Here is a 17059-nt window from a genome sequence, read left to right on the forward strand (position 1 = left end):
TGTAATCTCAGGAGGCTGAGATCTGAGAATCGCGGTTCAAAGCCAGCCCGGGCAGGAGAGACTGTGAGACTCCTATCTCCAATAAACCACCAGAAAACCAGAAGTGGCGCTGTAGGTTAAGTGGTAGAGCCCTCGCCTTGAGCTGAAGAGCTGAAGGACAGCACCCAGGCCCAGAGTTCAAGTCCCACGACCGACCAAAAAAAAAAAAAAAAAAAAAAAAAAAAAAGGAAGAGGTATCATGAGAAGGTTAGAAGGCTAGAGAAGAAGGCAAAGTCTGGACAGTAAAATACAGTATTCTATGCTTAGGATTTGAGAGTTGACCTGGCTTATATTGAGGAACTACTGAAGCATTTTTAAGCACCTAGGTTATGTGATCAGGGTTGTCTTTGTCTTTAGAAACAATAATGCGACAGAAAAAGGAGGGATGGGCAAATGAGGTAGATAGGCGAAAGTAAAGTGAAGCTACTAGAACAGGCTTAGAGGCTGTTGAGAACTTTCCCTACGGGGAAGGAGAGCAGGGCAGTAGATTGGAGATAAATTCAGGAGATCAGGGGATCAAGATTTAAGAGTCAACTATAGGAGTGAAGAGCAGGATAAGTAGCACAGCCTCACAAAAGCTATAAGGGATCAGTGACCAACAAAGATAATAGAAACCCAGCATGGAGCCCTAAGTGCATTGTCAAGTGTGGTTTTGCCTTTTACCTCATTTGTTATTAAAAGTTCCTGCCCAATGGCCTCTAGGTGTTTCCTAGGGCCTCATTTAGTTCACCAAAAGAAAAATTGTCAGTGTAGAGAATCTTTTAAGGGAGGTGCTAAACCCTTTACCTCCCATTTGTAATGGTTTTGAAAAGCATACATACACACAAAAGAACTGTTTGAGGAATGATCATTAAAATCCTTGTAGCAACATTGGTTATTAAATCACAAGGCTTCATCTTTTGTTATAACATCAAAAACGCCACTGCTCCCTCCAACATTATATTCTTGCTTTAATTGCTTACTTGTACCAGTAATTTATAAAGTTTTTTATGTTTCTTATGTCACTTAATTCTCATGGTAACTGTCTGCAATGAGTACAACATGAATTATTATGTTTCCAATTTCACAAATGAGAAATCTGGTCCAAAGATAGTAAATGACAAATCTTAGGTAATATACCTGCAAGATTTCAGTGTCAGGATTTCATTTTTTTTTACCTGTTACCCCTTAGGCAACAAGAGGCAAAGACATTTCTTTCTATAAAGGAGAATCTGTAGTTTATAAACAACTCACATCATAGGAAGATAACCTTCATAAATCAACATTAGTGCCAAAGTATGACAATATAATAATTCTTATTTTATCCTTAATAAGGTTTTTTAAATTTTCTATTAAGATAGCTCACATCTTGTGCAGAAATAATGTTATCATAATGTATTATAACTGCTACTTTAAAATTAAATATGTCGGAGGAGGTAACAATGCTCGATAGGAAATGTACTCATTACCTTATTCGTGTAACTTTAACCCCTCTGTACAGTGTTTTTACAATAAAAGACATATAAAAAATTAAATATGTCTAAAATGCTCAAATCCCATAGTCTCTCAATTTAAAAAATTATGTCTGTACAATTATTTGTGCCACATATATGATTTGGCTGAAACCTTTACACACCAGCTCATTGGGAATGAAAACATAAAGGCTTTTTCTCCAACTTTCAAGGATGTCTATTTTAGACTCTATGGAATAGTGATCTTCTCTGCCCTCATTAATCTTTCTGTAAGCTGGAAGTAGAGGTTTTTCCCATTTCCTATTGCTGAACATGGCCACAGTTCCAGATCTGATCCTTCATGAGGAGGCCATCCCATGGCCATGTTTTCCTCAAAACCACTGACTATGTCAAAATCATAACCTCATGTCTACCACATGACTTGCCAATACCACAAAATAATATTACAAAATTCTATATTTTTTAACATTACAAGTTCAACAGTAGAACAAACTGGATTTTTCTAGAGTCAGCTTAGAAATGAATTGAAAACATATAATGTCCTAAGATAAAGATGCACTCTAGTCACTGGTCTAATGACTGCTTTGTTGGCAGGTAATAAAAAAATCCACTCTTTTGTGATCTAAAAATCTTTTTATTTCCTTTTGTGATACAGATCTAAAGGTGTCTTGGTATAGCAAAGACAAGAAAATCAAGCCATCCCGCTTCTTTAGAATGACTCAGTTTGAAGACACTTACCAACTGGAAATTGCTGAAGCCTATCCAGAGGATGAGGGAACCTACACTTTTGTTGCTAACAATGCTGTTGGCCAAGTATCAAGCACAGCCAACTTGAGACTGGAAGGTAGAGTAAAGCATCTTTAAGAACCACATTTAAACTGAGATCTAATCTTACAATGGCAGTAACCATTACTAAAATGTTCGTATCAATTATCATTGGTTCCACCATTTTTCTTTATAACTCCACTAATTATTCCATGTTATATGTGATGCTCTCGCTGCTCTTATGAATGACAAATCATCATCTTTTATTTTCCCCACTTATTCTCCATACAGTTTTGTGATAATACCAGACATCACCAGCTTTCAGGCTTCCTGATCAGCATGTATCAGAATGGGGAGAAATAAGCTGAAGAAATAGGTTTTGTTTCTCACTTAACTAGGATGAAAATCTTATTTTTTTTACAACTGAAAGTGTTATCATTATCCCATTGTGTTGGCACAACTATGATTTTATAGGACCTATTGTAAATATTTCAGATCTATTCTCAAGCTAAATATATTAACCATTACCCAAAGAATGTTTGGCTGTTGAAAGGCTCTGTGTTAAGGTAGCTGAACATTTCTGTCAGTTGGCTTTTAAATTGAAATCAGAAACATATCCTCATTCTACAGGAGCCACTTCAAGTTAAAACAAGGATACTATGGGCTGGGATGTGTGGCTCATTACTTAGCATGCTGGAGATGCTGGATTTGGTTCTCTGCACCAAAACATAAACAAGTAAAAATAAAACATAGGGAAAGAAAGAAAACAAGTACAGGAAGATTTTTAGTCAGCCATACATTTTTCTGAATGTTAAAAAAAAAGAAAAGCATCTGGAAAAACTATCATTTCTTTCCTTAATTTTACGCACCTTGGTGGAATGTTTTCTTAATGATCTGAAGTGGTTCACAAAATAGAAAACTCTGTTTTACACACAGAAGAAGAAAAAATTGAGTACTCCAATCTGGTTGCACACCCCACTATTTCCCTCATGAACAACCGAGTGAAGTTCCTTAAGTCATTTGTGTCTCAACTTTCCTGCCAGGTCAATGGAAGGGAAGTGGGACTTCTCTTCAGTGGTGACACACAATAACAATGCATTAAGAATTAACTATATTCTAGTCCATGGCTGAAATTTGTGACAGATCTATAGACACCTCCAAAAGAATGTTGGATTAAATACAGGGAAAGGCATTAAAAACTGGCATGCTTCTTTTCAGGATTTAGCAAATTTGAAGAAGTTACATCCAACTCTCAATGGCATGTCTCTTCATCAATTTCATTTAAGAAGGAGGCCCTTGGCCAAAAGCCCATCTTCATCCAGCCTCTGTCAAGCCTCAGGGTGCACAGCGGGGAGACAGTCAGATTTCATGCAAGGGTTTCTGGTATTCCCAAGCCAGAAATTCATTGGTTTCACAACCAGCAACCAATTCTGCCAACAAAAGATGTAGTTTTCCACTTTGAGGAGACCACAGGCATGGCTTTAATGCTTATAGTTGATGCTTACTCAGAGCATGCTGGGCAGTACTGTTGCAAAGCAGCCAATAGTGCTGGGGAAGCCACTTGTGCAGCCACACTCACAGTGACTCTCGAAGGTAAAGCCCATCTTGCTTCAAAGACTTTGATTTGCTGCATACCTTCCATTTCCACTGTTACTAACCAGGGTCTCTGTTGTTGGTTCATTGCATGCTGTGATCAGTCCCTGATCTACTAAAACAACAACAACAAACACCTAATACCTAACACATCTCTCCCAATTCAATTTCACCAAAGTATGTGATCTATGCATTCATGAAAAAAAAAATGATTGTTTTGGTAGACTCCAACTTTGCTTGGCTCTTTTTACCTTTCTAAACAACATCACATCATTAAACAATCTATGCGCTGTTTATTGTCCTAAAGTATATGAGGGAGAAAGGACAAACAGTGTCTCACATAGCGGAAAAACTATGAGGCTGGATGGAGACAGATTATGTGATTCTATAGTTGCCAAGATACCAAACAGAAGGAACCCGATTTTGTGTGGCATTCATATAAACCTTCCTCTGACACTCACCACTGGATGATTGTGAATGGGCTTTCTTTTGTGTAACCGTGATGTCTTCAACCATATTGTATCCAGCATGCTGCTCCCAAGTGACAATGACATCTTTCATCATCTTCCATGCCTTGTTATGTTTCTAACCTAAAGTGGCAACACTTAGATCTTAATATTCTTTTCTTTTTCTTGCTACTTGTTTATACAAGTCCTCGATAGGCAAAGTTTTGGGGAAAATGTAAGGAAGTCCACCAAGTCTCAGGCAGTGGTAGATTCCTCTTTCACAAAGGAAGAGAGCAAAATATCTCAAAAGGAAAATTAAGTCATTTTGAAGCTCTTCATATCAATATGAAGTGCAGGTTTTTGAGAGTATGTCTGAAAGTTCCACCCAACAGCTGCATTTGTTCAAGTGGTAGAGCTGCACCAGATGGCAACCTTTCCTAAATAGCTGACAGCAGAACTATCTGAGAGAAGTGCTGAAAAGCCAATGGATGAGGCACGGAAGATTCTCCTGCATCTTCAAGACTTCACTGTAAAGGGAAATCACTCAGTTTCTCTGTGTTGTAGATGAATCTTTTGTTGATGTAACCCAGACTCATGAAGGTGTAAAGAGAGAGGATTCTGAGAGAGTGAAGCAATCACAAGATGGAAATAGTCATTGTCTTATTATATGCAATGTTCAGCTCATAGACCAAGGATTGTGCACAATGACTAGAGAGAGAAGACAACATCCGCAGTACTAAATATGGGAGGTGGTTATTTGATTCTTAGCTATGACTTGATTCATTTCATCTTCATTGCTTTATGCAGATTTATGCATTTTATATATCCATGCAAATTGAGTCGATGAATATGTTGATTAAAACATCCCCAGCATTTGACTTTCACATATAGTTTAAGGAAATCAATGTTTATTGCAGATGAGCTGCTTTTCTAATATTTACCAAATGTAGATCTAGTAAATATACTAAAGGAAGATGAAAAATTGTAGTTGGCTAAGTACTTATAGGGTATTTATTTTATCTGATACTATGCAATATTTGAATTTAATTGCTTGAATAGTGAAGGATCCTGTTATTATCTATTCTTTTCAGATCCAGAGGCTCTAGCTGTTGATAAGGAAGGCACAAAAGTAGGAATGGGCTCCTGAAATAATAAGGCTTGGGTTTGCACACAATTAGCAGTTTATAGATAGATCTTAATGAATGATACTGCTTTTGCAGCCGTCAGTTCTCCTGGAATTGTATAACGTTCTTATGGTTTTTACTATTGTGCCTGATTCTTGACTTTTTTCCTGGAAGAGCACAGATAAACCTGTCTGAATGAGAGAGGCCATCTCCCTCTTACCTAGCCTTGCCTGTTAGACACTAATAAAAGGAGAAAACCCTTCAAGTGCTGGGAGCTGGTAGTATGTATCTGCAGTCAAAGGGGCTTCTCTCTGTCCCAAGGAGAGGACTTGGTGAAAGATCATCAATCATTCCTAAAGGCTATAGAAAGTTCTTCCCTGATACTGGCCACATTATTGTTGAAATGTTAGAGATGAACAAAAGACAGCACAGTGCTATCTATTTCTGCACAGAATTTTAAAACCAAAAACTTTCTTTCTCCCAATAGTCAGCCAGTCAAGCTCACACTTAATGATCCAATTGCGCCCATTAATTCATTTAATGCATCTGTAGTACCCTCTCACCAAAAAGGGACTGTTTTATTTCTTAACCTGAGATTTTGTTGTAGAGCTAGTTCTGGTTCTTTCTCCATAGGCTTAAAAAGGAACATCTCAAATACTCAGGTCTACTTAGTAGAAGGGAAACTCCATCATCTAAGGAATTGGCTCTCATTTCACTGAAACTTATAGCTAGAACAATAGCTACATAGAATGGTTGTTTATCTGGAGGTGTTGGCTATGAGCATATAGGTGTCAGCTATGACAGTTTCTGCAGCAATTGGGTAATTGAGTGTTGTCTTCATTGTGGAGGTGAAAGGAATGTGGACCTTTTGACATCATTTGTAAAGGATCCAGTGCCATAAAATAGTATTTGAATGTCAAATTCTTAGTGTGAATTAAAATGGGTATTTTTGCCCTAGGAGTTGACTTAGTTCCAATTAATAATACTAGTGTTCATAAAGCAAGAGCAATCTGTTAGAAGTCCAGACAGCCTTTTTGTACTTACAAAGTTAAAGGAAAATACACCTTAGATATTTGAAAACTGAGGGATCAGGCATAGTTGTCTAATTATTTAACATTAAGCCAATATTTGAATATATCTTTTTTATTTTGACCTAATAAGTTTGTGTAGGCAATATAACCTGTCCATCCAAGTCAGGTAAAATACCACTTGGGTATGCTTGAATAGAGTTCTTGTGTTTATAAAAATCAAAAATGTATTCTATATTATTTTGGAGAATAACACGTGCCCTTTCCATTTCATCCTAATGACATTCCATCTTCTCAACAGTTTTACAAACACAGCTAACTGTGCCTTTCCCAAACTTGATTCTTACTAGCAAAAGAATCACAAACCCGAGCAGTTACAATAATTACTCTTGGTTCAGACAACAAAAGTATTAAAACACTCAAAGAATAAAAACAACCCATGAAATAAACAGAAAATCGTCAAAGAAAACATCATGTTTGTCATTCACTTCATGCTAAAGACCACAAGAAGAAAGGAGTCAAGTCTACTAAAAGTGTGCCACATGGCCTGAAGAATGACTGGTCTCAGGGCGCCAGCTTTCCCCAGGGGGCTGCCTTCTAAAAGCTATTATACCTGTTCCTTGTATAATAAAAGCAACTTGGAGTTTAGGAGTCTTTGTCTTACTCCTTGACATGTAATTAGGCTTGCAATTTAAAGTTTCAAAGGTGGCTCAAATCAAAGGACTACTTACTAGCAAAAAAGAAAGTTTCATTCTGCAGAATGAACTGAGAATAACCCTCAACTAAAAGTGCCAAGCAAGAAAATGCATGTTCCTAACAAATGCAATTTCACCTTGTAGCCACTGTTCAGTCAATAGGACATTTTAAACACAGACTATTCCTTTATATGTGGATTGCTTTTCTGAATGCATGTGAAGGCATGGGGAAATAGAGGACTAAAAGTGGAAATTTCAGAGAGAAGCTAAAATAAAAATGTTTTTAATCTTTCTGTCCACATTGTCATGTACTTTATCAGCTCATTATTTTGTTTGGCATGGACTTTGGTGAACTTAGGGGGTGTAGTTTTCTGGATTGATAATAAAGAGAACATTTGAATCATCTGAGACATGAAATGAATAGGAAGTATATGCTGTTAATCACCAAAATCTGTTTCTTTTTTTTCATTTTAGCCCCCGAATCAATTTTACATGAGAGGATTGAACAACAGATTGAAATGGAGATGAAAGGTATCGTTTTAATGAATGTGAGATTAAAGTAGAAATTCCAAAGGATTAATAGAATCCTTGTGAAGCCTTATTTCTCTTAGTATTATTGAAGAAAGAATGACATAAATGTTCAAATATATCTCTTAGAGCATATATTACTATGTCGCATGCTTGGTTTAGTATGCTAATGGTTACATGCATTCCATGATAATTTGTTGTTATGGTAATTTAAAAATCTCATATTGGATTAGCCATATTCAATTTCACATTTGCAGCCATTTTCAAAAGTATATATTATAAAAACTTGTCATCTTAATGCATGAAATTATGAAGTAGAAGTTTATTTTCTGAATCACAGTGAATTAGAGTTGAGCAATAGACAATAACCTAACTATCATTTTCAGAATGAATGTCATGAATGAAATTATGTCTGAAATGCTACTGTATTTAGGATGTGTGAACATATTACATTCCTATTCTTGGTTTACACTTCATGCACATATATCATTTTAACATTGATATGTCTCTTACACTGGCTTGCAGATAGCTGTCTCATGTGATCCTTATTGCCTGCTTTTCTTTGCATAACATTGTGACTTTATGGCTGTATTAGTTCGAATAAACGCCTTCTCATTTTACCTACTTATTTATGGTTATAGTTCTTGCATATATCTTAAATAGTTAATTCTCAAAAATGTAGAACTTTAATCTACAATCAAAAGGATCAGAAAGGGCGTTTATTCCACTCTCTGCAAGTCAGGTAAGACTTTCCTCTTAGCCATCCAAACAACAAAGTTTTCCTGCTCTCAAAACAAATATGCACAGGAATATGTTATTTTGAAATGCATTTTTGCTTGTTCAAGAAGAAATTTCAACAGTTTGAAGAAAAGACCAGACAACGAACGATTTTCGTGTCAGAATCTTTTAAACAGAGCATGGTGTTGCGTTTATTCGAACAAATATGGTGAGTGAATTTTTTTCTGGATTTGTGAGAATCTGAGCATGTACTTTATTTCATTTCCTATTTTGCAATTTCATTTTTTTCAACTTTTTCAAGTGCTGTGGAAAATAGTAAAATGCTTTATAATTTAATATTTTTTTAGAATTATTCTACGAGGAAGAAGCTGAACATTCTGAAAGAGTTACACGGGATGCCTTTTCAGATTCCGAAGACATAGACCACAGCTCCATGACTGCTAAGAGATATGCAAGTAGAATATCATCTACAAGCTCCTGGCCTGACTATTTCAAACCTTCTTTTACACAAAAACTTACATTTAAATATGTGTTAGAGGGTGAACCTGTTGTGTTTACATGTAGCTTACTTGCTTGTCCAACTCCAGAAATGACTTGGTTTCATAATAATCGGCCTATTCCAACAGGTCTTCGTCGGGTTATAAAAACTGAGAGTGATTTACATCATCACTCTTCCAGTTTAGAGGTGAAAAGGGTCCAAGATAGAGACTCTGGATGTTATAGATTATTGGCAGTTAATAGTGAAGGGTCTGCTGAATCAAGTGCATCATTGCTTGTAATCCAAAAAGGGCAAGATGAGAAATACTTAGAATTTCTGAAAAAGGCAGAACAGACATGTGAAAACCTGGAGGCTCTAGCTAAAAGAAAAGAAGGTAGGGTAAAGGTTGATCTGAGGTTTACTGGTTCTCCCTTTAACAAAAAACAAGACGTGGGACAAAAAGGGATGATGAGAACCATACACTTTAATACATTAAGTCCTGGTAAGAAAAAAGATTATGTATATGATGAAGAATGTATAGAAAGTAAATCTGATGTAGGAGGATGGCTTAATATAGGTGAAAGTTTCCTGGATGAGGAGACCAAAATAAAGTTGAACCGTTTACGAGAGGCTAGAAAAAATTTACTGGAAAAAAAGAAATTATCCCTTTTAGAGACATCATCTGAAATAAAGACTTTGAAAAGTGAAGCTGATGCTGAAGGAATTTTGTTCTCTAGAGAGGAAATGAAGAGCAGGTCTTTGTCTGCTCTAGCTGAAAATAGGGAGAAAATAGATCTTTCAAGTCAGAGTATCCTCCAAAATCCATATGGCTTTCCTAATCAAACAGTTCAAAATGTAGAATCTAGAGAATTTCTCACAAGTGTTCAAACTATAGTTGATGAAGACATTCTCCAGAATGAAAGTAGACCGAGCCAACAGGCACTTCTAGAAGAAAGTCCACCAAAAGACCATGTATATGATAGACCTCTGGTAAATGAAAATATCCAAGCAAGACAAGAGCTTGAAGGAATTATAGACAGCACCAAAAGTGGAGAGTCATCTGCATCTCTCACTAATATATACTGGAATGAAGAAGTATATGAGTCTCCTGACAAGCTATATCAGGTTCCAATGCCACACACCAGGGACTCTTTGGATACATTTATAAATACTGAAGAAAGTGAAGTGATCAACAGTGAAAGAATTACACAGGGTGATTGGAGAGAGCTGCAGTACTCTGCTTCCACAGAAGTTGACGAATTCCAAGTTGAACGAGAGGAAAGAACGAGAGTTTTTGAAAATCCTTCCCCAAAACGTCCCCAGCGTTGTCCACCTTCCTTTCTTCAAGACATTGAATCTCAAGAAGTGTATGAAGGCGACAGTTGTAAATTTGTATGTCATTTTCAAGGCTATCCTCAGCCCATAGTGACATGGTACAACAATGATAAACCAATCCCACGGAATCAAGGGTTTACCATTCATACTTTAGAAAACTACTCAACATTAACTTTTTCTTCTGTACATCTGCAAAATGAAGGTTCTGTGACCTGTGTGCTGTTTAACCAATATGGAACAGTAAAGACAACAGGTATACTCAGAGTGAGAACAAAACAAAGACATGATGTCCAACCACACAAAGTCCCAGCATTCCATGACTATACAGAAGAGGAGGAGGAACTGGCTTTGATGTTTGACAAAGGAAAATGCAGTCATCCATCTCTGAGTCAAGTGGGCCCAACCAATGTCCACATGTTATCAATGAATCCACCAGGCCCTGCCTCTGCAAACACGGAACTGCTTTCTTTCCCTGTAGAAATTCAGATAACAGCAGCTACTCCAACCCCAGAACAGGATAAAGACTCAAGAGAAATATTTCAGCTGGAACCTGAAACAACATACAGAAATCAAGCTTGTCAGTCACCAAAACACAAATTTATATTCTCAAGTGATATTACTAATGAGCCACCAGAAATTTTACAAGAAATGCCGAAGCATGCCAGGTGTAGAGAAGGGGATTCTGTAATACTTGAATGTGTAATATCTGGTGAGCCTCAGCCAGTGGTAACATGGTTTCAAAATGGAGTCCCTTTAAAGCCAAACCAGAAGTTCCAATGTGAAGCAATTAATTGTAGCTATCGATTATATATTAATAATGTCAATTCTCAAGATTTGGGGAATTATAAATGTGTTGCTGAAAACAATTCAGGTACAGCTGAGAGTATTTTGAATCTAACCGTAGAACCGGTCACTTATAGGAAATATAGTCAGTTTGAAAATATTAGTGGAATTTATGCACAATATCCTGGAGATCAACAAGCACAAAGTCAGAGCAAAGATGTACAGGCTCATTTGTATGATTATTCAGCTGGTCCATTCACTCCTCAATCAAATGTAAAAGAATATTCTATAAGGGAGTATTTTCAAAGCCTTGAGAAAATTGAGCAGGTAAACCAGAGAGATCAGGTGTACCATACAACATCTAGAGAAAGACTACCCAGATTTACACAAGATGTTTCTCGACCCACAAAAATCAACCAACCTCTCACAGCTGAACTCATACAATGGGCAGGTGAAGAGAAAGAGGAACATGTAAATGAAAAAGAAAAGATGAATCAAGCAGAAGGTATTGTTTATCCATTTGTTGATGATTTAAGTCAAGTTAATATCAAGAAAGATGAAAAAAATGATTTTGGAAAATCTGGTGGATTTGAATGGGAAAATGTACAAGAGTATGATACAAGTGACTATTTGTTAACTCTCCACTCCAAAAGAACTTCTGAAAAAGTTCAAAATACAAAGGATTCATCTAGAATTGTATATGAAAAACCCCTGGTGGAAGAGAGATACTTCCCTGGAAAAAAGGTAAAACATAAAATCATTGCATTTGAAAAGTTAAAACATGTAGAAAAAGGAGTTCTAGAAAAAAGACCTACAAAGAAATCATTTGTTACCCCTCCTCAAAGGAAGCTTGATAACACAGACTTTTCGTTAAAGCAAAGAGAATCAAGATCAGGCAATCTAAATGCAAATATACATGAGGAAGAGAAAATATCTTCAAACACAGAACCAGATTCATCTGCTATTGTCATGAATTTAAAGCTTCTTTCCTCTCAAATTCATAAAGAATTTGAAGTACAAGAAAAAGAGCAACAGAAAGAAATAGGTTCCCCAAAGCAATCTGTTGTTGCTGAAACCATTGAACATGAAGCCCATATTACATTTGACCTAAAGAAATTTCGTTCACAAATAGAAAATGTAGATGTAGAATTCCAAGAATTAGAGAGTGGACAAGAAGAGGCTTATCCCAAGATGGAACACCCTTCAGAAATCACAGGTGCTCCAGACATTGTATTTGATCTAAAACAAGTATATTCTCATCTAGGAGATTCAGCCAAGGAGTTCCAAGGGGAAGACACTAAGCAACAACAGGAAACACATGATAAAGAAGAACTTCCTGGTTCTGAAACTTTACCACATGCACAGAAACAAAATATAATGATTTTAGAAACGGATCATTCTCTTAAATCTTTTTCTGAAGCAATCTGTAATGAACCATGGGCCTTATTTCAAGCCCCATCTACAAATGTAGGAGAAACTGATATTTCTGAGAAAGACAGCTCTCTAGAAAATGGAGGTGACAGTTTCATCTCACATTTGAAAAAGGCAGCAAGAGGGGAAAGGCTCTTAGAGACTAAGGTAATGGAAGAAGAATCCACTTCTGGAGATGAGCCGGCATCACACGAAAGGCAAGAGGGTAGGACACAGGAATTTACAAATGGAAAGCTGGAAGACCACAGAGATGATGTTGAGGAAACAGACATGTTCCACAGACAGCTCTCTCTGAGTCAGTGCTTGCCTTTCTTGATGACTGATGAACAGAATCCAAATGAACCAATAAGCAAAACAATTGATGCCTCACAAGAAAGATGTTATGAAGAAGTTCAAGTTCAACATGAAGTCTCTTTCTCCACCACAGAAGGAGAAAAGATAGAAGCTTGTTTTTCTGAAAACCTTCCTCAACTGGAAGAAGTATGCACAGCTAAAGAAATAGAATCTGAGACCTCTCTAACACAGTATTTACTAGCTGTGGGAAAGCATGAAGTGCCTCAAACTAAAGACACCAAACACAAAGCAGAACTTGTCCACAGTGAATCAGTCACTTCAATGGAGGTTGAAGAAGTCACATTCAATACTGTATATGAATATTATAAACAAAAACAGGACTCTGTAGATCGCCCATATTCTCCTGAATCAGACATTTCGATTGATGTGGGAAGTACGAGCAGTGAAGATATCTCTGAGTTAGATCAGTTCTATACCCCACCTTCATCTGTGGAACACTTCGAGTCTCAGAAATCTCCTGATTTCTATTGTAATCCTTCAGATACAACTAAACAATCCTCAGTCAATTCAGAAGACAAGACTTTTGAAAGCTACTGCCCACCCTTAGAGAAAGTCACTGAAGGATATTTAACACCTTCTAAAGGTGAAATAACAGAAAGATACACCACACCCCCAGGTGAGGCTCTAGAGAGATTTTCTACACCCCCAGGTGAGGCTCTAGAGAGATTTTCTACACCCCCAGGGGAGGCTCTAGAGAGATTTTCTACACCCCCAGGGGAGGCTCTAGAGAGATTTTCTACACCCCCAGGGGAGGCTCTAGAGAGATTTTCTACACCCCCAGGGGAGACTCTAGAGAGATTTTCTACACCCCCAGGGGAGATTTTAGAGAGAGATTTTATGCCTACTAGAGGACCAAATCTCACTAGAAATGTAAAAATATACCCATCAAAAATAGAAAGGGAAGACAGTACTCCAAATGAACATTTCCATACACCTACAGAAGAGAGAAGTTCAACTTACGAAATGTGGCGTTCTGATTCATTCGGTACACCTAATGAAGCCATTGAACCAAAAGACAATGAAATGCCTCCATCTTTCATTGAACCTCTCACCAAAAGGAAGATATATGAAAACACCACATTAGGCTTCATTGTTGAAGTGGAGGGTCTTCCAATACCTGGTGTGAAATGGTATCGAAATAAATCTTTGCTAGATCCAGATGAAAGAATCAAAATGGAAAGAGTGGGTAACGTGTGTTCTTTGGAAATTTCTAACATTCAAAAGGGAGAGGGAGGTGAATACATGTGCCACGCTGTAAACATCATAGGAGAAGCAAAGAGCTTCGCAAAGGTGGACATAATACCCCAAGAAGAAAGAGCGGTCGCACTGCCACCTCCGGTCACACATCAGCATGTCATGGAGTTTGATTTGGAAAATACCACCTCATCAAGAACACCTTCTCCTCAAGAAATTGTCCTGGAAGTTGAATTGAGTGAAAAAGATGTCAAGGAATTTGAGAAACAAGTGAAAATAGTCACAGTTCCTGAATTTACTCCTGATCATAAGAGCATGATTGTGAGTCTAGATGTTCTTCCATTGAATCTGGCCGATCCACACATGAGTTCCACAGGGAAAGAAGACACAGACTTAAAAATCGATTTGGAAGTATTTGAAATGCCTCCTCGCTTCATAACACCTATTTGCGATTTTAAAATTCCAGAAAATTCAGATGCTGTATTCAAATGTTCAGTCATAGGCATCCCTACTCCCGAAGTTAAATGGTACAAAGAATATATGTGTATTGAACCAGATAATGCAAAATATGTGATCAGTGAGGAGAAAGGGTGTCATATCCTGAAGATTCGAAATGTCTGCCCTTACGATAGTGCCACATACAGGTGCAGAGCTATGAACTGTGTGGGTGAGGCTATCTGCCGGGGCTTCCTCACCATGGGAGATGCTGAAATACTCAGTATGCTAGCACAGAAGAGTAAGGTGACTTTAAGCAGCGTAAGGGAAGAATTAGTCTTAAGGAGTAAATACGCAGACAGCTTTTTTGAATTTCAGGTGGTGGAAGGGCCTCCCAGATTTATCAAAGGCATTTCTGACTGTCATGCACCATTAGGAACAGCCGCATATTTCCAGTGTTTAGTTCGTGGTTCTCCAAGACCCACAGTTAACTGGTACAAAGATGGGAAAATGGTCCAAGGAATAAGGTTCAGTGCTGAGGAACGTGGCATAGGATTCCACAACTTATTTATAACGAGTTTAATAAAAAGTGACGAAGGTGAGTACCGGTGTGTAGCTACAAATGATTCTGGAGTGGCCGAGAGCTGTGCAGCCCTCACCCTAACATAAACAGCCATGCTCCAGGACGTCAGTAATCATTAGTACTGGAGTGCTTTCATAGTTTTTCTTTTTTGTTTTGTTTTCTTTTTTTTTGCTGGTCGTGGGGCCTGAACTCTGGGCCTGGGAGCTGTCCCTCAGCTCTTCAGCTCAAGGCTAGCGCTCTACCACTTGAGCCACAGTGCCACTTCCAGCTTTTTCTGCTTATGTGGTGCTGAGGAATCGAACCCAGGGCCTCATGCATGCAAGGCAAGCACTCTACCACTGAGCCACCTTCCCAGCCCATCATAGTTTTTCAAAAGGAGATGAATCTAATAAACTTTCAAATATGTCTGCTCTATTCGAATCACCATACTGAAGATCCCCGGAGAAGCTTTCTCACCGTGTGAAAATTTCATCTTTGTAATCCATGTAAATATTCTGTTATCTGCACTGTGAGTTATCACTTCTGTCAATAATGCTGTGTATCCTCAAGCATCATTAAATATCTTCTTGGCTACCCAATTACTGTACTTCTCTTTTTTCCTCTTCTGTACAGTGATTCCACAGGATACATTCTCTTTGAGCAGATAAATTATATGTGCGTAAGTACACCAGCTGGGTGCTGGTGGCTCACACTTGAAATCCTAGCTACTCAGGAAGCTGATATCTGAGGATCACGGTTTGAGCTAGCATAGGCAGAAAGGTACATCGATACTTACATCCAATTAAGTAAGGAACAAAAGCTGAAAATAAGCATGTGTCTCCAAGCCAGGTACAAGTGGCCCATGCCTGTAATCCTAGCTACTCAGGAGGCTGTGATGTGAGGATCATGGAAAGTCCATGAGAGTCTTATCTCTAATAAACTACTCAGGAAGAGCCGGAAGTGGGGCTTGGCTCAAATGGCAGGGCACTATCTTTGAGCACAAAGAGGCTCAGGGAAAGAGCTCAGGCCCTGTGGACTAGAAAAAAAAATGTGGCTCCAGTGGTAGAGCACTGGCCTAGAGTGAAAAACAAGCAGAGCACAAGGCTATGAGTTCAATACCCAGACTGGAGCACATGCGCACACATGCAACAAAGAGTAAGTTATGTCAGATAAGTTGGTAAGGGAAAAAAATCTCTGCTCCCTTTCTAATTTTTTTTTTGAATTTTAATCCTTGTGCATCCAAACCTATGTTTATTTGCTCACTCTCAAAATAAGCTAACTAAACAATAAAAGTAAGCTATGCCCAAAGGTTACCTAACTTTATAATCTGTTCTACAATGCAACTTTCATGTATTAATTTTCCTCTTTTAAAAGTATTTTCATAATTAATATCTTTCTTCTTGTTTTGTATAGGATCTGAAAGGATCACTTATATTCTCTAAGGGACATGATTTTTTTCCAGAATTTTTTTTTGGGGGGATGGGGTTCCAGTCGTGGGGCCTGAACTCTTTTTTTTTTTTTTTAGTGATATGTGGGGCCTGAACTCTGGGCCTGAGCACTGTCCCTCAGCTCTTCAGCTCAAGGCTAGCACTCTACCACTTGAGCCACAGTGCCCCTTCCGGCTTTTTTTTCTTTTTGCTTATGTGGTGCTAAGGAATCGAACCCAGGGCCTCATGCATGCAAGGCAAGTGCTCTACCACTGAGCCACCTTCCCAGCCCTTTGTCCAGAAATTTTAAGAATAGTAGACAATGATCTTTTCACATTTGGAAATATTTACTCAGCTTTTGAGAGGGCATCATGTGTAAAGTGTAGCATGTATTTAATATTTGACTATGAGAAAGAAATTACCATATTTCATTTCCATATATATTTAAAACTGGGTTCTTGTTTCAGAATATGTAGAAAAAGGTAGAAAAAAAGAAAGAGACATTGTTAGACTGGAACTCAGTATGGTAAGCTGTGTTCTAGATTATATGCACATAATAAGATCATAATCTTCAATGTCATATTTTACTGATTTTTATTTTTGAAAATAGCCATAAATTTCACTTAGATGCTTATAAATATGTATTAAATTTT

At 37.7% G+C, this 17059-nt stretch overlaps 1 protein-coding gene across 1 annotated transcript in view; it reads left to right on the forward strand.

The window, feature by feature from the left end:
* LOC138825453 (titin-like) overlaps nucleotides 1–15573 on the forward strand; it is a 67199-nt gene extending 51626 nt beyond the window's left edge. The window contains exons 44-46 of the mRNA XM_070020043.1: nucleotides 2146–2334; nucleotides 7616–7672; nucleotides 8755–15573. Of these exons, the coding sequence (XP_069876144.1) occupies nucleotides 2146–2334; nucleotides 7616–7672; nucleotides 8755–15086 (6578 nt within the window). The 3' untranslated portion in view covers nucleotides 15087–15573. The remainder of the gene's footprint in view (nucleotides 1–2145; nucleotides 2335–7615; nucleotides 7673–8754) is intronic.
* Nucleotides 15574–17059: the final 1486 nt, after the last annotated feature.

Source organism: Dipodomys merriami, unplaced genomic scaffold (assembly GCF_024711535.1).
Source record: "Dipodomys merriami isolate MVZ:Mamm:240054 unplaced genomic scaffold, mDipMer1.0.p SCAF_1, whole genome shotgun sequence".
Lineage (NCBI taxonomy): Eukaryota > Metazoa > Chordata > Mammalia > Rodentia > Heteromyidae > Dipodomys > Dipodomys merriami.